An 18,146-nucleotide genomic window follows, 5' to 3' on the forward strand; every position below is an offset into this window, starting at 1 on the left:
TCTTATTTATCACAAGTCAAAATGACTTCTTGCTGGAATCATTTTCCATCTTTCTTTTTATTTTATTCTATTCAAAAAACTAATATATAGTCAATTTGACTTTTTTGGGGGGTGGTGGAATGTGGTTCTTTGAGTTTTAAGACACGTACAGATTTGTGTGACAACTACCACCATCACAATCAGGGTACAAAATGGTTCCTTCATCTCCTCCCATCCCCACACTTCTCATGCTGCCCAACTGAAGTCAAATATTACCCCTCACCCTAACCCCTGGCAACCACTGATCACTATAGTTTTATAGTATATAAATGGAATTATACAGAATATAACATTTTCAAACTGTCCTCTTTTAGTCAGCAGAATGTTCTTGAGATTCATCCAGTTGTTGTGGGTATTAACCATTTGTTCTTTTTCATTGCCAAGTAGTATTCCACTGCATGGATTATACTTCAGTTTTGTCTATGCATTCACCAACCGAAGGACATTTGAGTTGTTTCCGGTTTCACGTGATTATGAAAAGAGATGGGATAAACATTTGTGTACAGGTTTATGTGTCAACCTAAGTAATCAGAGCTCAAGGGTAAAAACCCAGGAGTGGAATTTCTAGGCCATATGATCAATGTATATTTAGTTTCATAAGAAACAACAAATCATTTTCCAGGTCGCTGTACCATTTTGTATTCCTAGCCTTAATGCATGAGAATTCTAGTTGCTCTGTATTCTCAACACTTGGGATGGTCAGATTTCTTTTTTCTTTTTTCTTCTTTCCTTCCTTTTCTATCTTTCTTTCCTTCCTTTTCTTTCTTTCTTTCTTTCTTTCTTTCTTTCTTTCTTTCTTTCTTTCTTTCTTCTTTCTCTTTCGTTCTTTCTTTTCTTTCTCCTTCCTTTCTTCTTCTTCTTTTCTTTCTTCTCTTTCTTTCTTTTTCTTTCTTTCTTTCTTTCTTTCTTTCTTTCTTTCTTTCGCCATTTGATAGGCATGCATTGTTAACACGTGGTGGTTTTAATTTGCAAGTAGTAGTATCCATTTCCCTAATGGCTAATGATGTTGAACATCTTTTCCTGTGTTTACATGCCATCCACTATATCCTCTTTGGTAAGGTGTCTACTTAAGTCTTTCATCATTTTTAATGTGATTGAATTTTAAGACTTCTAAAAATATATTCTAGCTTACAAGACATAATGTGATTTGCACACATTTTCTCCCAACCTGTAATTTGTCTTTTCATTTTCTAAATAGTGTCTTTGATAGAGCAAAAGTTTTTTATTTTAATAAAGTAGAATTTATCTTTTTCTTTTCTTTTATAGATTGTGCTTTTGGGGTCATATCTAAGAATTCTGCCTAATTCCAAGTTATGAATATTTTCTCCTATGTTTTCTTCTGAAACTTTCATAGATTTGGACTTTACAATTTGATCAATGATTCATTTTGAGTTATTTTTTGTATAAGGTATGAGGTTTAGGTCTAGGTTTATTTATTTTTGCATTATCACATTTCTTTATTTTGCAAGTCTAATTGTTCTAACACGATTTGTTGAAAAGACCTGTGTCTCTTCATTGAATTGCCTTTGCACCTTAAAAAAACAAACAAACAAACAAACAAACAAACAAACAAACAAAAAACTGGTCATACTGTATGGTTCTATTTTGAATTTTCTATTCTATTCCATTGAAATATATATCTATCCCTTCACCAAAATGACACTTTCATGATTAATGTATCATTATAGCAATTGTTAAATTCAAAGAGAATGAGTTCTCTAACTTGTTATGGAATAATTTTCTAACTGCTGCCATCTTGTGCTATGAAAGGAGGAGAAAGTAAAGAGAAAAATCTTTTATTGAGCACTGTCTATGTGACAGACAGTGGACCATAGAAATTTACTGTATTTAATTTTTAGAACAATGTATTTCAGGTGGGTATTATTTTACCATTTCTGAAGATAAGAGAACTGAGCCTGAGAGAATTTTAATAACATACCCAAGGCTATGCAGTTAATATGAGGCACAGCCAGGACTTAACCCCAGGTCAGACTGACCCTCATGCTTGCAACCTTTCTGCTACACAATAGTTCATGTCAACTCCTCTGAATTCTGGAGGTATGAAATATGCCTGAGGATACCCTGGATCCTCTGCTGGATTTAATTTCAAAAGAAATCATTTATGGTTAAAAAAACCCTCTGTGATTTCCCAAAAGTTATTTTGTTCCCATGGTTGAGATGTAAACATATTCTTATTTATACAGTCTGAACAGAAGGTTTAGCTTGGCCTCTTGAAAAACAGTGCTGAGTTAATAATCTAAGAGTAGATTGTCACACTGGCTACAGGAAGATAAATAATCAAGGATTCTAAGTCTTTAATTTAATATAACTTATTCTCATTAATTAAATGCCAATTACCTGCTTGTCTTTCCTGGGAACTGGCCTTTGCAATTAATCTTTTCAGAAACGTTGTACACACATGCTCACAGAGGTATTAATATCACTCTCAAGATTTACAGGCACTGGACTCTTTGGCTTAAACCATCCTCAAACACTCTACACTGTAACCGCAGATAATCGTCATAAATTTCCTGATCTTTGACCTAACTGGTTCTTAAATTTCCATTCCCTAACGGGCTTGAGGAGTTCGTATTTATCATACTGAGACGCTTACTTCTAAGGATCAACGCATTCCAACAAGGCTTGGATTTCAGATCTCTGACCCATCTTCCTACTTGGGGTTTTTGCTAGTCACAACAGATAAGACTCCTTGGGGACTAAGAGAGTACTCTGTCCTCTGGCTCCCCTGAGCAAGATCATTCATTCACAGACAATATAACCTTGCAAAATACCTTCAGCAACTTGACCCCTTAGAAGCCTTTTGAATGCCCCACCTGTACTGATTTAAGCATTCAATGGCAGCACATATCCACTGCTGAGAATATTCCCATTCCAGCCTTTAGCAGCTGGCTGTATGTATCTGCATTTTTTATTAAATTTCTTATCCTCTAGACTGCTTATTCCTTATGCTTGTACATAACTACATTTTATGGGTGCTATAAATTTGTCTCGCAAGTGGCTGGTGGTTTGCTGCGCAGGGCTAGTCTTGAATATGTGCCTTCTAATTCCATATTTCAGCTCAACAAAACAAGGAGACAGAGGAGGAAACCAAATTTATTGAAGGAAATCTCAGGTTTACTTGCAAACTCAGAGTCACAGCTTCCTACATCTGATCAGCTTCCATTCTTTCTTTGTTAACATTTCAATTTCAGTGCCCAGAATACAATGAACTCCATCTTGATCACTAGTTGAATGTTCTTTTTCATTTGCTTATTTTCTAATTTAAAATAGTTACACATGCACATGCAAAGTGAATTTAAAGGGTGTAGAAAAGTACAAGGGAGGTAAGTCACAAATCAACCATTGGAATATATAAAAGGTCTAATAAATTATTTGATAATGGTAGCACATATGTGCCAGGCACCATGCTAAGCTCTTTGCATCCGTTTTCTCACAGACTCCTCTCAACAATCCTATGAGATCAGTACTGTTATCACTCTCATTTTATTCTATCTTATTTTTATTTATTTATTAAGTAGGCTCCATGCCCAGCATGGAGCCCAACACAGGGCCCAAACTCACAACCCTGAGATCAAGACCTGAGCTGAGATCAAGAGTCAGATGATTTACCAACGGGGCCACCCAGGTGCCCATCACTCTCATTTTAATAATGAGGGAACTGAGGTTCGAAGAGATTAAGAAATTTGATCAAAACCTCTCAGCTAGTGAGCGATGGAATCCTGTCCTGAACCAAATCTGTCTGATACCAAATCCCATGTTCCAAACATGATACTAAAAATGTGAGCTATTCACCACCATTATCATCTCAGATTCATCTTTTCAACCATATACCTTAACCATGTAACTAAAGCTTAACCATGTAACTAAAAATCCATCTATTATGGGTCTTTATTGTGGGCAGGGCCAAACATCTTGCAAGAGATGCTTCATGGCTTAGCTTGAATAATTCATTCCTTGAGTTTCACCAATCCATTTCTCCAATTTGTAGGAAACAAGGAAAACTGGGCTGGGGATTTCTTAATGAGTCATTATCCTTGTAGGTAAAAATGGTACTATGGTTCCTATCAGCACAACAATTGTAGCTTTCTTCCCCTTTAGTAGCAGAGGTAGATTTGCCTGAATTCACTTACATTCTTCTCAACCAATCTCCATGGTCACACCAATGTAAGGTGCTAGGGCTGAAATTGTGTGGGGCTTCGGATAAGAATAATGAATGCGTGTCCCCATTAACACACTGCTCTGGCCTAAACTCATCCTATTCCACTCATTTGCCAAAAGGGGTAACTCTAGGTCTTATGTGCCCCTGGCTACTGCTGATTGTATCAAGGATATACACATGACCTAGGGTAGCAATTCATTGACTAGAAAGAAGCTGATCAGATAGTATTTTTTTTATTAAGCATCAGATAAAGGATCCATGAACAACTACTACTGAGGTGCCTGGAGATTCTTGGCTTGTTCCCTCCCTAGGCTTGTTTCTTCTATTTATTATGTCTGTACCCTTTAAACTGCAGGCACCTCCCCCCTGTGCTTTTTTTTCAAAGTGAACTGGAGTGAATTTTGGTTCCTGGGAATCAAACATCACTTGGACAAGAGAGAGGTATTAAACTTCTTTAATATCAGAAATAGCTCTTCGGAAGTACCAATGGGTAAAGTTCTACAAACTAAAAAGCATAAAACCGCATGTATCAGACTTGAAAGAGTTAACTTCCCACAAAGAACTAAGGGGTTGACTTCCTTCTCTTCAGTTGGACCAGGATTAATTTGGTTGGTCGCAAATGGTGTTTTTATTAAGAAGGCATGGGACATATGTGATAAATGTGAGGACTATCATATGTCTTATAAAGAGCTAATTGTTTGTGAAAGATGCTCTCCCAGTGACACACAAGTCCGATGTACACTGGCTGCTGGCTCTTCTATAACAATTTCATTAAACTATCAACCCGTACACCAGAACATAATGTGACAAAGCAAAGATTGTCTTCTCTGACCTTGGCAGGATCTGGAAACATTAAAAAGAGATCAGATACTTTTTTTATAATAAACAACTTTATGAAGACCTAATCACTCTGCATACTAAATTCAAGCATAGGACTTATAGGCCATTTTCTCATTAACACTGTTGTTAATTTTTCATGCTGTATCCAATTTTCTCCATGTCTCGCACTAACCACTTACTCTAATTTATTAGCTTAAGAATTGCCGAATTACAAAGGTAAGAAAAAATTGTATGTTTCGCCTTTCCTCTAGAATTAGACTCCCACCCCAAGGAACTGGAATTCTTCACTACATAATCATTTCCCCCCATCCTTTAAATTGGTGTTTTATCAAATCTCTGGCCTCTGGAATGCTGGCAGACATTACTCAGAGTAGAATGTAATGTACTGTTTCGTGTCTTTGTAAAAGTCATTTTGCATTTATCTTCAGAATTATTTTATCATTTTATGAACAGTTTAACATATTTACTCATGTGTAAATGGACAATGGGTGAAGATTAGAGAGGCTTCATTTGCAATGAAGACCTCAGTAGAGTCTCAAAAAAAAAAAAAAAAGGTTGAGCTACCAGCTAAAGATTATAAATTGTGGATATCTAATTATGGCCATAATCTCTAACCTATTGCTTTTTAAAAAGACAGAAAATTTCTGAACGAAATGAATCTATCTCAGCCTCACAAATAGAGTCCTGAAACTCAGCACTGTACTGAAGAAATGCTTAAAGTCTTGAGTTTGTAGTTAATTCTTTCATTGTAATTAGACATATTTGTGGAGAGAAAGTTTTTGACTGACTTACTTGGAAGAAAAAGGAAGCACCCTAAAACAGTAGGAAAATTCAGGAACTGTCCCAAAGCTTTAAAGTAGTCAAGGTCCTGGCACCTGGGAGAGAGAGTCCATTCTTCATTATTTGGGTGTCCCTTTCAATATGACTTTGCTGATATCAATGTTAATATTGGCCAGAGAAGTTCTAAATCCTTGAAGAATAGAGAGTGCATTCATTAGCCTGTTTTAAGACACATCATCCAAACACTGAAAGTTTAAAGGGTCCAAAACTTCAATTTCTGAAATTTAACATTAGCCAGACCTCTCTGGCTTATAGACATGCTCTCCTAACTACATGGTCCAAAGGGCCAATTACTTTGTATTCATTTCTTTTTCCAATACAACATATTTGTCATCAAACTTCCTTAAATGAATTTACTGATACATTTTCATGTTTACACATGTCATGGCCAAAAAATGAAAGTTATGAAATATAAGCTGTGGTCTGCAAAAATTTCTAGAGACAACTGAGACTGTGAGTTACAGGACAGCCATGGAGAAAATGGAGTAGCACCACTGATTTTCACACAGGTCACTGAAGAAAAAGGCTCATTTGCTCTGGTGCAGGTTAGACGAGGTGGTTAAGGGTTTGGTTTCAGTCCAACTCTGGACTGAATCTTATGCTAAATATAGTGCCTGATGCAGAGTGGCCACACAATAAATATTAGTGACTGGGTGTGTGGATATAGAGGTGCAGATTTGTTTCCCTGACCTCAATCTAATATCCCGCAGGTCCACATTACTGGCCACTAAAAACACCTGAAAAGATATCTACTGGGTGTGGCACCCCACTTCCAAACCTCATTCTAGGAATGAGGCCTAAAACAGAATCTCTTTGACTTCAGGTGACTAGTAGAAACATTTCGTAACAAACTAAAAGAACTGTACATAGATTCAACTGGAGAATGACAATTATAATTTCACAAAACTTTCAGATGAGAGGGAACTATATAAAAAGAACAAGAATGACCAACATACATCTCCCTCCAGAATGCCTCTAGGTCAGCAGTAATCCTTGGGGGGGGGTAGTGGTAATGAAAGGAGATTGCCTCCATTGAATTACTTTTAACACTGGTCCAAAGTGGTGGTGATGAAGGGGTTCTTTAAATAGCTTTGAGAATGCTGAGCTTTAAAAACAGTAGGTGATGTCCTCAGCATCCCAGCCAAGCTCTTCACTTGCAAACACTACCAACAACCACAGCACTACTGGCATGAGTATATATAAATATTCATATCAATAAGTGGGATATTGCTGAATCCACAAGTATGGCCAGAATAGCCTGCATATTGTCACTTTACCAGAGATACATAATTTATTTCTTGGGAAAAGTCTTCTGTAAGAGTGACATCCTCACAAAATAGGTTTCCGTGTGCCACCGTGTTGATTGTGTCGGAAAAACCCATCACATATAGACTGTGATGAGGGGTCCAGATTTCCTGGGCCCCTACAAAGCCAGCAGACCTCATATGAATAAAACAACCAGGCAACTCACTTGCCTCCTTTGTTCAAAGGTGTCCTAACATCAGAGAAGATAAATATATCAAGTCATAGTTTAGAGAAAGAAAGTGATCAAAAGACATACACAAGTCACACCTCTTAGCCTGGGAAATCAAAGGTTCATTCGAGTTTTGATCTAGACTCTTGCTTTCTCTCCTTCCTCCTCCCATGCCCCCACCCCCCAATTCGCATTTTATTGAGCGAATTTCTCTGTACAATCTCTAAACTCAAATAATTTCATAGCAACTTCTGGATGCTGTATCCATAGACTTCACCCTTCCTTGCGAAGATGATCTAATAAACGCAAATGCAGGAGAAATAAAATGCCCATCTGCTATAGTTCCTGAATCTTTCCAGAACACAGAGATTCCATTCACAAGATGTGAAACCGACATACTGCTCCCACTGCTACTAGCGGTCCTATGATTAGCTCCAGATTTTTTATTTTGTTACTTAATCCTTTAGAAAACAATGTAAGGAAGTTCTTATCCTTCTGTACATCTTATTTCAATTCCATTAGTAACCAGAAATATAGCCAGTCAAGGAAAAGGGTTAATTTGTTATACATTGGACATAGTATTGTTGAAGTAGACACACATGTGCATACATACACACACACACACACACACACACACACACACACGCTTTCCAACACAGAAACAGAATTGTGATAAGTATCATTTTTCTTATTTCTGTAAATTTCTCAGGTGAAACCCTCCAAGCTGCATTTTTTGAACTTTTGAGTTAAGAATTAAGAATATAGACCACATCTTCTTAATCCAGTCATCTGTTGAAGGGCATCTCGGCTCCTTCCACGATTTAGCTATTGTGGACAATGCTGCTATGAACATTGGGGTGCATATGGCCCTTCTCTTCACTACGACGGCACTGGAAGAGATAATGCTAAGTGAAATAAGGCAAGCAGAGAAAGACAATTATCATATGGTTTCTCTCATCTATGGAACATAAGAACTAGGATGACCAGTAGGAGAAGAAAGGGATAAAGAAAGGGGGGGGTAATCAGAAGGGGAGTGAAGCATGAGAGACTATGGACTCTGAGAAACAAACTGAGGGCTTCAGAGGGGAGGGGGTGGGGGAATGGGGTAGACCAGTGCTGGGTAGTAAGGAGGGCACATACTGCATGGTGCACGGGGTGTTATACGCAACTAATGAATCATCGAACTTTACATCAAAAACCAGGGATGTACTGTATGCTGAATAACATAATATAATAAAAATATTATTATGAAAAAAATTAAGAATATAAACATGGTATTTCAAATCTCACCACCATTTATGAATGCTACAGATAGAGGAGTACTGTGTTTAACATTTCACGATCTCTGTATTATCTGATGCTTCAAACTGTTTATCTACACTATCACCATTATCTAATGAGACAAAAACTTTGTGGTGGCCCCTTCTTGTGTTTGAGTCAGTACCAGATCTTACTTCGAGAATGCTATACTCTGCCTCTCTCAAGGAAACTTCAGCGGTTAAGAATTATCTTGATGTTCCTATCTTGCATTTCTGATCTACCAGTCTATGCAAAACTGAGGGGGTAGTGGCCAGATGTCTCCAGCATGGGGAGTTCAAGGAAGTGGGACAAATTGAAAGAAGGAAGGGAACTGTACTCATGCATGTAATACCTTTTCTCTTCCTGGTAAGTGTGAGTTCAAGAGAGCTCATGGGAGAATCACTGCTTGTCCAAAAGCCCACACACAGCTTCAAAGGCCACAGCTCTGGCTTCCATACCCCATAATGCAATCCTAGTGGTCACACCCACAGGAGCCCAAGCTCTTATATCTGAGACTCACAGACCACAGTGGACACCTGGATCAGTAACCCAGGAAACCCTGGTCAGAAAGATATCTGTGCAGCCCAGGCCAAAGTCACCTCCGATACAAGTGGAGAACAGCATAAAGAAACATGTGCTCAGGGCAGTATTTCTCCAGAGAGCTATTTCAGATTCCACATAAGAGTAACTGGTGGCCTTGGATAAATCATTCCTCTCATTTATGTGCTGAACGGGAGAAAACAAGTCAACAACTGACGCATGCAAAAGCATTTGGAGGTGATGGACGGAGACATTATGGAGCACTTCGTCAATGGCATGCCATTAGAGAAAACCACTTCATAGAGTAAATTAAAAAAACAAACCAGCTACGTGACACACTTGGAATTGCCACTGGCCAGACCAGTTTTTCTCCTCCAGGAATGAAGCTGCATGGGATTGAAGTTATCATTATCACTCAGACTCCCCTTCCTAGGTTAGCTGCCAGTGCCTGTCTGAGACTTAAATCCCCAGCCTGCACTTCCCATAACGATGGCCACTCACATAAGTGGACAAACCTATCACAGACACTGATTTTCTTTCATTGCTCTTTTGTTTAGGTATGTATGTATTGTTTTCATTTGAATCTTACTGCTATTTACCTTCATGTGTCAATATCTTGTTTCCTTCACCAAATTATAAGGACCTTTCGTGACGAGAACTGAGTCTTGCAAACGAAGCTTACTGGTCCAGCACTGTGCCTGCAGTGTGCAGGAAATGACTGCTGATTTCATCTGTGATGAATTTCTCCTACCTTTCTCACACACCTGGCTATTGTCTGCCCAACACAGATTCATTCATTAAAACAACACTTCTTCAGACCCAGATGCTGGGAATGCAGAAGCAGAGACCTGGTCGCTGACCTCAGGGAGCTCACGGGCAGACCAGCAAGAGTCAGAACACAGAGCAGGCGGCAGTGCTTCTGGGGGACACGGCAGTACCCAGAGGAGGTATTCTGGGTACGAGTAGGGGGATTCAGGGAAGGCTTCCTGGAGATAGGAGTCCCTTCGGAGCATTAAGCAGTTCGTACCTGAGCCTTATAGCCAATGTGTGCCCGGGCATGTTGGTGAGCCCAAGCATGGAGCATTTGGGTTCCAAGTCATTTGCTATTTTAGAAGCTTCTATTGAAAATTTCAACCTATTCTCAAGGTCATCCACTAAGGTCGGGGCAGAAATGGGCTATGAAATTACAGGCCCCTTCCCTTGGTAAGCGGGCTTTGAGAGCACTCGGACGCACCTCATGGTAACCGTGGCTTCATAAAAATCAGTGCTGATTGATGGGTGCGGGCTCGCTGCCTCTCTGTGTTTAGTCTATTCGTGCTTTTAGTACCACTGTGGCCATGCTTCCTAATGGAAATGCATTTCTCTCTCTCACCATTACCCATATATAGATGCTCTCAGATATGAAAGGCCTTTTACCTCAAGATTTTTGTCTTGTAAGACAACCCTAATTCAGGAAGGAAACAAAGAGGAGTTGAGAAGAACCTACCACCAAGTGTTCTGTCTTGTAGTTTAAAGAGAGAGAGAGAGAGAGAGGAATTTAAAGAGCTCAATTTATGTATGGCGTGGGTTTGTAGTTCCATTACCTTGACTCAGTCCAGTTCAAGGAATTCACTTTCTCTTGTGAAGGCTCTGAATGACCTGGAAAAATGAGCTAAATGTTTCCTTTTATACCCTCCTCCCCCAACCCCTTTTTCTTTTAAGAAATTGTGATGGGCAGCATAATAAAATCTCCCATGTATAATGACAGCTCCCTGGGCCTACGACCCTGGTGATATCATCTTATCAACGCTGATAAATCCACCCTGGGGTAGGAATGAGCCCATCACGCAGGTGTGGAGCCTGAGCCTCAGAGAAGTAAAGCTGCACACCCAAGGCTACCCAGAGGGTAAACGGCATTGCTGGGATTTGAAAGCAGGCACATCTGATTCCAAAATCAGGGGCTCTTCCTGACACCCAGTGTCTTCCAGGCTGGACATACACACATGTAGGTCAAAACACGTGACAAAGAGCAACATCTCTCTTGTGGGAGGAGGAACAGGAGGCCCATCAGAGTTTTTATAGGTGGACTGGTTGAAAGGAAAGAAAGTGAATCCTCATGGGAGCACCTGGAGGTGAGATACTAAGGTTTCTTTCAAATAATCGGGTTTAATAATAATACTCCACAGATAGGCAGGTTGTTTTCTGCTATATAATCACATGACGCCTGGCCAAACTGATCTCTCCATCCTTGATTATTGCTGAATGTCAAATTGGAAAAGCAGTTCATGCTCAAAGTGAAGAGCTAGAACGCCAGTGCGGGGCTATCTCTTCTGATTTACTGCGTGACCATGGTGGCGCCACCGGCCCTCTCTGAACTTCTCGAGTTGCAGAGGCTGACTTTACGATGATGGGCACCAGGGAAGAGGTAGGCTTCTCAGAGAGGCTTTTGAATCAATGTGGTTATCTCTCCCATGGAAAGGCAGGATAGAAGCAGAAAGGTAGAGACGACATCTTGAAAAGGAAGGGAAGGTAGCTCTAAACTTCAGGAAGAAAGTGGACATACAAGCAGCAATCTTGCTACTTCATCACAAAGTAGGAGAAAAAAAAAAACATTTTGCATTTAGAAGCTGACATCCAGAAGGGGGCCTGGAACCTTCTATAAAACCTTCTATAAAACCACTTATTAAGAATGTCCAGTCCTGGAACCCTCCCGGCATCCAAATGCCTCTTGCTCCATACCCAGCAGTGTTTCCAAATGCCTCAGCTTATAGCCAAATTCTCAAAGCAAAGTAGACTTTAATTCAGTTTGGTTTCATAATTAAACAAAAAGTGCTTAAAACTTTTGGGAAAGTGGGGACAGGGCATGAAAAGATACTGAGAAACCAAAATAAAAGACAGATATTCAGTCTGACGGAGCAGCATAGCCTTGCTGGGTGAGGGGTGGGGGAGGGGACATTATTCTGGGCACGGCAGGCAAGTATTTTATCTGCAATTGACAAATCCCAAATCCTCCCAGCTTCTGGTTCTCCCTACTTAAGACCTGGGTCACAGTATTTATTTACTCAAGTGATGGAGATGAAGGCAGGCTTAACGCTGGCCACCTGTCAGAATAACAGTGACCTGCCTCTTAAGAGGATTTCAGCAACCCCCCAACATCTTTATAAGACAAAAGGGGATTGGGAGAAAATGTAGAGAAAAAACGCACTAATTGAGCTTGAAGGAGATGGTGACATGGAATGTAAAGACTCCAAGGAGTGAGAGATACTGAGATCCACGGGCGCCATTTAAAGCAGCTCTGAAGAGTACAGACCCCTTCCTCTCCTGAGATTAGAAGGGATTTGCAAAATATGATACCCACACTGAAAAGTCAGGCCCCCTTATGTGCCTCTCACAAATGCCCTTGGGGGTTCTTCATATTCTTATGAAAGAGGTTCCTTATAGTTTCCAAGGAATGCAAACCAGTATGCTTTCTCAGAAATAACGCCACTGGTGCTCTTGAGGGTGAGGAGGAAACAGACAGGTCCCGCCTGGAGAATTTCACGGCAGCCTGGGGGACCTTATTTAACAAACTGGATGCCAGGCAGTGATCTCCCTATCACAACTTACAGCCACTTCATCATCATCAACCCCCTTTTATAGCGATGCTAAGTACCCAGCCAAAGGCATCAGAGCCAGTCCGAGGAGGAGTCGGGACGTGGGCAGGCACACGGGCGCCAGGCTCTGTGCTCATACCACTATGGTGCGGTGTCTCAAGCAGAGAGGAAGTGGTCCAATCTGAAGGGTGCTCTGACAGCATCCCCATAAAGTGATAAGACATGCCCCCAGGCCCGTATCAGTTCTTTATCGGCTCTTGAAGAGCACCAACTTTTCTAGTCCAGAGGCCAGGTGATAAAAAGGGCAGGGGCTATGAATTCAGACAGACCTGGTTTTGAACCTTGCATTTTCCTAGGGAAATTTATTTAACTTTTGGAGCCTTGGTTTCCTATCTATAAAGTGGGGCTTCTGTGACCTCTCCGAGGGTTTTGTGAGGATTAGAAGCAAAATATGAGACCTGCTCAGCAGAGTGCCTGGTGATGAAAGGACGGAAAGTGCCAATTTGTAAGAGCTATTTCAAATGTTCCTTTGTTAGAAGGCCCAGTGGAGAAAGCTTCAGGCCTTTGGACAGTCATCCTGGCCCTCCTGGAGGCTATTCAGACACATGGATGGTGAACCTGGACCATGAGCCAGTCTACCCTGTAGATTTAGCAGGCTGGGGTGCTTCCGGCCCCCTCACAATGGAAAGCAATTTTAGTAAGTGCTTAGCTTAATTAGTTTGTGTCCAGACGTGCTGTCAAGAGCTGTACATGCACACTTGTCATCATGACCATCCACCTGTCTCTGGAAAGCCTGCTTTTCCAGAAGTCTAAGCTTAGCTCCAGATGAAATTTCCATTCAGTCACCTCTCACTCCAGCTCCCTAGGAAGAGCCCTGAAGTCAACACCTTGTTCTATTGATGTGGCAGATCAGAGGAGGGTTGTTAACTTCTCACAGCACCTCTTTTGGTGCATCATGGCTACTATGGTCACGGACCACCTCTGCTTGGGAAGGTCAAGCATCTGCTCTGTGAGCTCAGACCGAAGTGTCCACCACACTCTGGGTGGCAGCCACTTAATCAATATTAACAACTAAGACGGTTACACGTGAGTCGGAGCTGGAATTATGGCCTAAAACATCCTCTCTACTCAGCTGGTACTGAAATCAAGGATTCTTTTCATCAATTACACCAACGAGTCTACAACAGAAGGAGGAAAGGAAGATCTATCAGACTATAATCCAATGGGCACTGGAATGTAGACTTTTGGGTTACACTGCAGATTCAAGATTGTGCTGCTTTTCTTCAGCGGCTGTTCCAGAGAAAATAAAAAAGACATTACTTAGTTTACCACACCCCACTGCCGCCTGTTGACTCCTGGCTGCCATAACATTTTAGTGATGGACGTAAATAAAGAACAGCGAGGGGATGACAGGAACTGCTCCTGGGGACAAATGAGACAGAGTAGTGGTTACTCTCTTACCCACCAGTTCACCCTCTCACCACCACGCACACAGCCACAATAGCATCTCCGGCCTCCACTGCGCGGTGACCCTTCCTATAGAAATTACAACGGCCAAGACGAAATATTCACCCTCTGAAACCTACGGCAAGATAGATGACAGTGTGATGGAAGGAAAGAGTAGACTGAGTGCCTTATCGATCGACCTGCCAGCCTGTGAATGGTGGGTGATAAAAATTTATTGAAAATCAGAAAAAAAAATCACTTATTCTAATTCTCCTGGAAGGCAGTACTAATGTTGCATATGAATAAACCCCCCTCTTCCCCAGGACTAAACCACCGTTCTCCTACCAGCCAACCCTCCAAACAGGACAGACTTAAAAATCTTGCAATTTTATTTGCATATAAAGGCCGCTAGATATAGAATATCACAATAAATTTAAAAGAAACAACTGCTTTCCTAAATTTCATGAACAAGATAACATAAAATAGAATAAACCTCAACAGCATTTACAATGGGAAAACAGAAATGACTATTAGCGACAGTATTTTGTGCTAGCGAAGATTGCATCAACACACAGTGCAAAATGGGGGGAGGGAGAGGAAGTAAGAAGACAATTCAGGATATTTAAATATAAAGGACGACTAAGCCTTATTTGAGTTACCTTCCATTGCATCCACTTAAGTCTGTACACACCTGTAACTGTACCTAGACTTAACTCAAGCTCTTTGAGACCTTGAGTTCTGAGAAAATGTGTCAGCCCCTTCGGACTTCTGATGCCCTGCTATAAAGCATCTCTTTGCAGTTGTACTGTCCTTGGCAATATTAAACTCCTAACTTAGTCATAATACACAAAAAATATTTATATATATAAACCCATACTGAAAAGGAGTCTGCACGCTCAATTTTTTTTAACTGCATGAAATACCTGCTCTTGACAGATTTCATTTCCATATTTTTAAAGCTAAAATAATTTAAAAGAAACAAACAAACAATGAGACCTTGTATAACCACAATATGGATCTCACTAGCTAAGCCATCCTTTAAACGAGGGTCATTTTCTTCCCTGGACGCAGCTTTCTTTATAGTGAGAGTGTGAAGAGAAGTCTTTTCCACGCCTACTTTTGCTGAAAAGATTGCTATAAATCCAGGCCATGTCTGCAAAAAAGAAGCGTTACCAAGAAAACAACAACAACAACAACAACAAAACATCAAAAAATAAAATACTTCAAACAATACTCTTAAACAGTTGTGCAAATCTGGGTGGTTTTTAAAACACTACCTACCTGTTTCTCTCTCTTTTTTTTTCCTTTTTCTTCCAGCTTAAAGCATATTAAAATAAGACTTTCATCACCTTTTAAAAAGAAAGCTTGGCTGTCCTTTGGCGAATACTAACAATTTACGATGGCGTGGCCTTTGAGAAAACGGAAGTCATTTCACAAATTCACAATGCTCCTTTCATTTAGAATGGACGCCCCATTTAAAAAAAAAAAAAAAAAGAAGAAGAAGCACAACGTCTAGCGTCATTTGTGTTCCAGTAATTTACAAAAAGAACTCCCAGGATTTGGAAATAAACAAGTAAGAGAATGTAAGTTTATAATTAGAAAAATGGCAGTTTATAGACCTTCCCTCACATTCCAATGGGGGCTTTTAGAGCTTCAGGAACCCTGTGGGTTTGGAAGGTCAAATATAATTGGAGGGTTGGTCGGTTGAAAGCTGACTGTACACGTTGAGGCATTGATGTACGTTGTATAACCGTCGGTCATAATGCCGTAACCTGTGGAGACAGAGTGTCATGCTTACTGTAATACATACAATCATAGTGACTCAGTGGTGAGCTGTCAGGCAAGGAAAACTAAGAAACCTTTGCCAGTGGGCAGTGAGATGAGATTCAGTGAAGCCTCCCCAGATGATAACAGCTTTCAGAAGCTGCCTTCCAATTACATTCTGTTTTCTTTAAAGGGAGAATCCTCCACTTCAAAGAAAAGTGATTCTTTTTTTCCTTATTTAAGCATTAGATTTGCCAGGGAAAGACTGTGATTTCTTTACTAGTGAGAATAAAGAAAAAACCATTTCTTCCCTCTTTTCAAAACACGATTTTCATTTCAAAGCCCTGCATTAATTATTGAGTTCTAGGAACAGAAAGAGTAACCTAAGAGACTCCTGAGGGTACCCACATCCACACCCCAGATGGGCTCTGGGGAAGGTGAGGAGGGAAAAGAGCACTTGTCAGGATCCAGGAGGGGAAGGTGCTCAACTTCCTTATCTATGAGATAATCTCTAAACTGCCTCAATGAAAGTTAACAATAGGTGATCCTATCTCCCTCGAATTGTGTGCCTTTGGTGTTTCATTCAAATAAGTTGAAGTAATCGAATATCCGAGTGATTTGCAGAGACAGCACCACAGGATCAAGCAAAACCACTTCCCACAGGCAGTGTATCAATCTCTTGGGACCTATTGGAAGGAAGCGAACAAAGTTTTTCTGGGTCTTGGTATGTATGTCCCTTTTATAATTTTTAATTTGTTGAAATTTTTAGCATGTTTGCAAGTTTGCACGTTTCCCTGGATACCTTATGTCTACCCTGGAGCCTCTGCAATTGAGTTTGTTAATTCTGTGTCGGTATCCGGCTCTCACGGATAGAAAAATACGTGCGTGAAAAATTAAATTACCAGGACTTACAGAAATAACTGAGATTTCTTTTTCTTTCTTTTCTTTCTTTCTTTCTTTCTTTCCATTTGCTAAAATTTCTCCAAGTAAGCCTGTGGAGAGCTTAATGAGGGTCAATGGAAAAATCTCTTAAGAAAAGAAAAGAGGCATTTAAAATGTGCACTGTTTAGTTCTGGGGTCATAAAGTCTTGTTATCTCTCTCCATCAAGAGGTTGGTATTTGCCCTCTCTCTGCCCTCTTCAGCTGTCTTAAGTGAATAAAAGTGAGACAAGTTTATTTGAATATGATCTCCTCCCTTTTAAGCAAGTTTATTATTTGGGGACTTCAGTGGAATTCCCCAATTGTCTGGCTAGTTTAAAGCTAATTAATGATTTTTAAAAAAATGGATGAAATACAAACTCACAGGCTGCAGGAATTCAAGCCTGATAACTATCCCCCAGAAATGCCGGTTAGAGGTGAGTTCCCATACCCCGTCCCCCCTCCCCTGTATCATGCTTTAGAGAAGTGCCCCCCTTTTCTGGGACTACAGCTCGAAGTCAGGGCAGGATGATGCCCACACTCCTGGGAAGCTGCACCCCTGCATTCCATGCACTTGGCTGGTGCCTGCACTTGGGGCACGATGAATTTTCTCGGCATCAGAAGGATGATTTTCAATACATACGCTTTTAAATCCATGCCTAACCGGGAAGCCAATGGATTTGTGGGCTTTGAAAAGCACACTTTGTTTTTTTGCTTTATCAGACACATAGGCCTAAACATCTCGCCTGCAGATTCACCCACGACTCCAGAGGACGAGCCGTAAGCAGGCGCTGGAGAAAATACGGCAGCTGCCTATGTAAACGCACCCACGGAGCAGAAACCCACGGAACCCGGAGGGACCAGCAGGGCCAGAAAACCGAAAGACAGCCTGATGAAAGACAGCTTTGCATCTGTCTAAAAACCCTAGCTTAAAAAAAGGAAGGAAAGACAAAACCTAGAACCGTGAAGTTTCCTGGGAGGCTTTCAGGTTCTGTGAACTTGACCCCCAGCTTACCTTGAAAGGCAGAACTAGAGGCAACTGAAGCAGCCCCCCCATTAAGGGGAGATTTAATTATTCCGTTCAGCCGCAGCCTGACCTATGAGTGAGTGCCGATGACTTCTGAGAAGTCCGAAATGGTTTTCTGAGGTTAGTAAGAAAACAACTACCTGCAAATGTGCGGGTTCCTGCCACTTCTGTTAAATGACTTTCACTGCGTGTCCCAAGTTACTTGCT

The 18,146-nt window shown here is 40.7% G+C and overlaps 1 protein-coding gene across 3 annotated transcripts in view; it reads right to left on the reverse strand.

The window, feature by feature from the left end:
• Positions 1–3,137: 3,137 nt before the first annotated feature.
• MPPED2 (metallophosphoesterase domain containing 2) overlaps positions 3,138–18,146 on the reverse strand; it is a 182,116-nt gene continuing 167,107 nt past the window's right edge. For 2 of the 3 annotated variants that reach the window (XM_045808578.2, XM_045808579.2), the window contains exon 7: positions 3,138–16,002. In XM_045808578.2, the coding sequence (XP_045664534.1) occupies positions 15,884–16,002 (119 nt within the window). In that variant the 3' untranslated portion in view covers positions 3,138–15,883. The remainder of the gene's footprint in view (positions 16,003–18,146) is intronic. The other variant, XR_006781622.2, reaches the window with a different exon arrangement.

This window comes from Ursus americanus, chromosome 24 (assembly GCF_024610735.1).
Source record: "Ursus americanus isolate L20-20 chromosome 24, mUrsAme1.1.p, whole genome shotgun sequence".
Lineage (NCBI taxonomy): Eukaryota > Metazoa > Chordata > Mammalia > Carnivora > Ursidae > Ursus > Ursus americanus.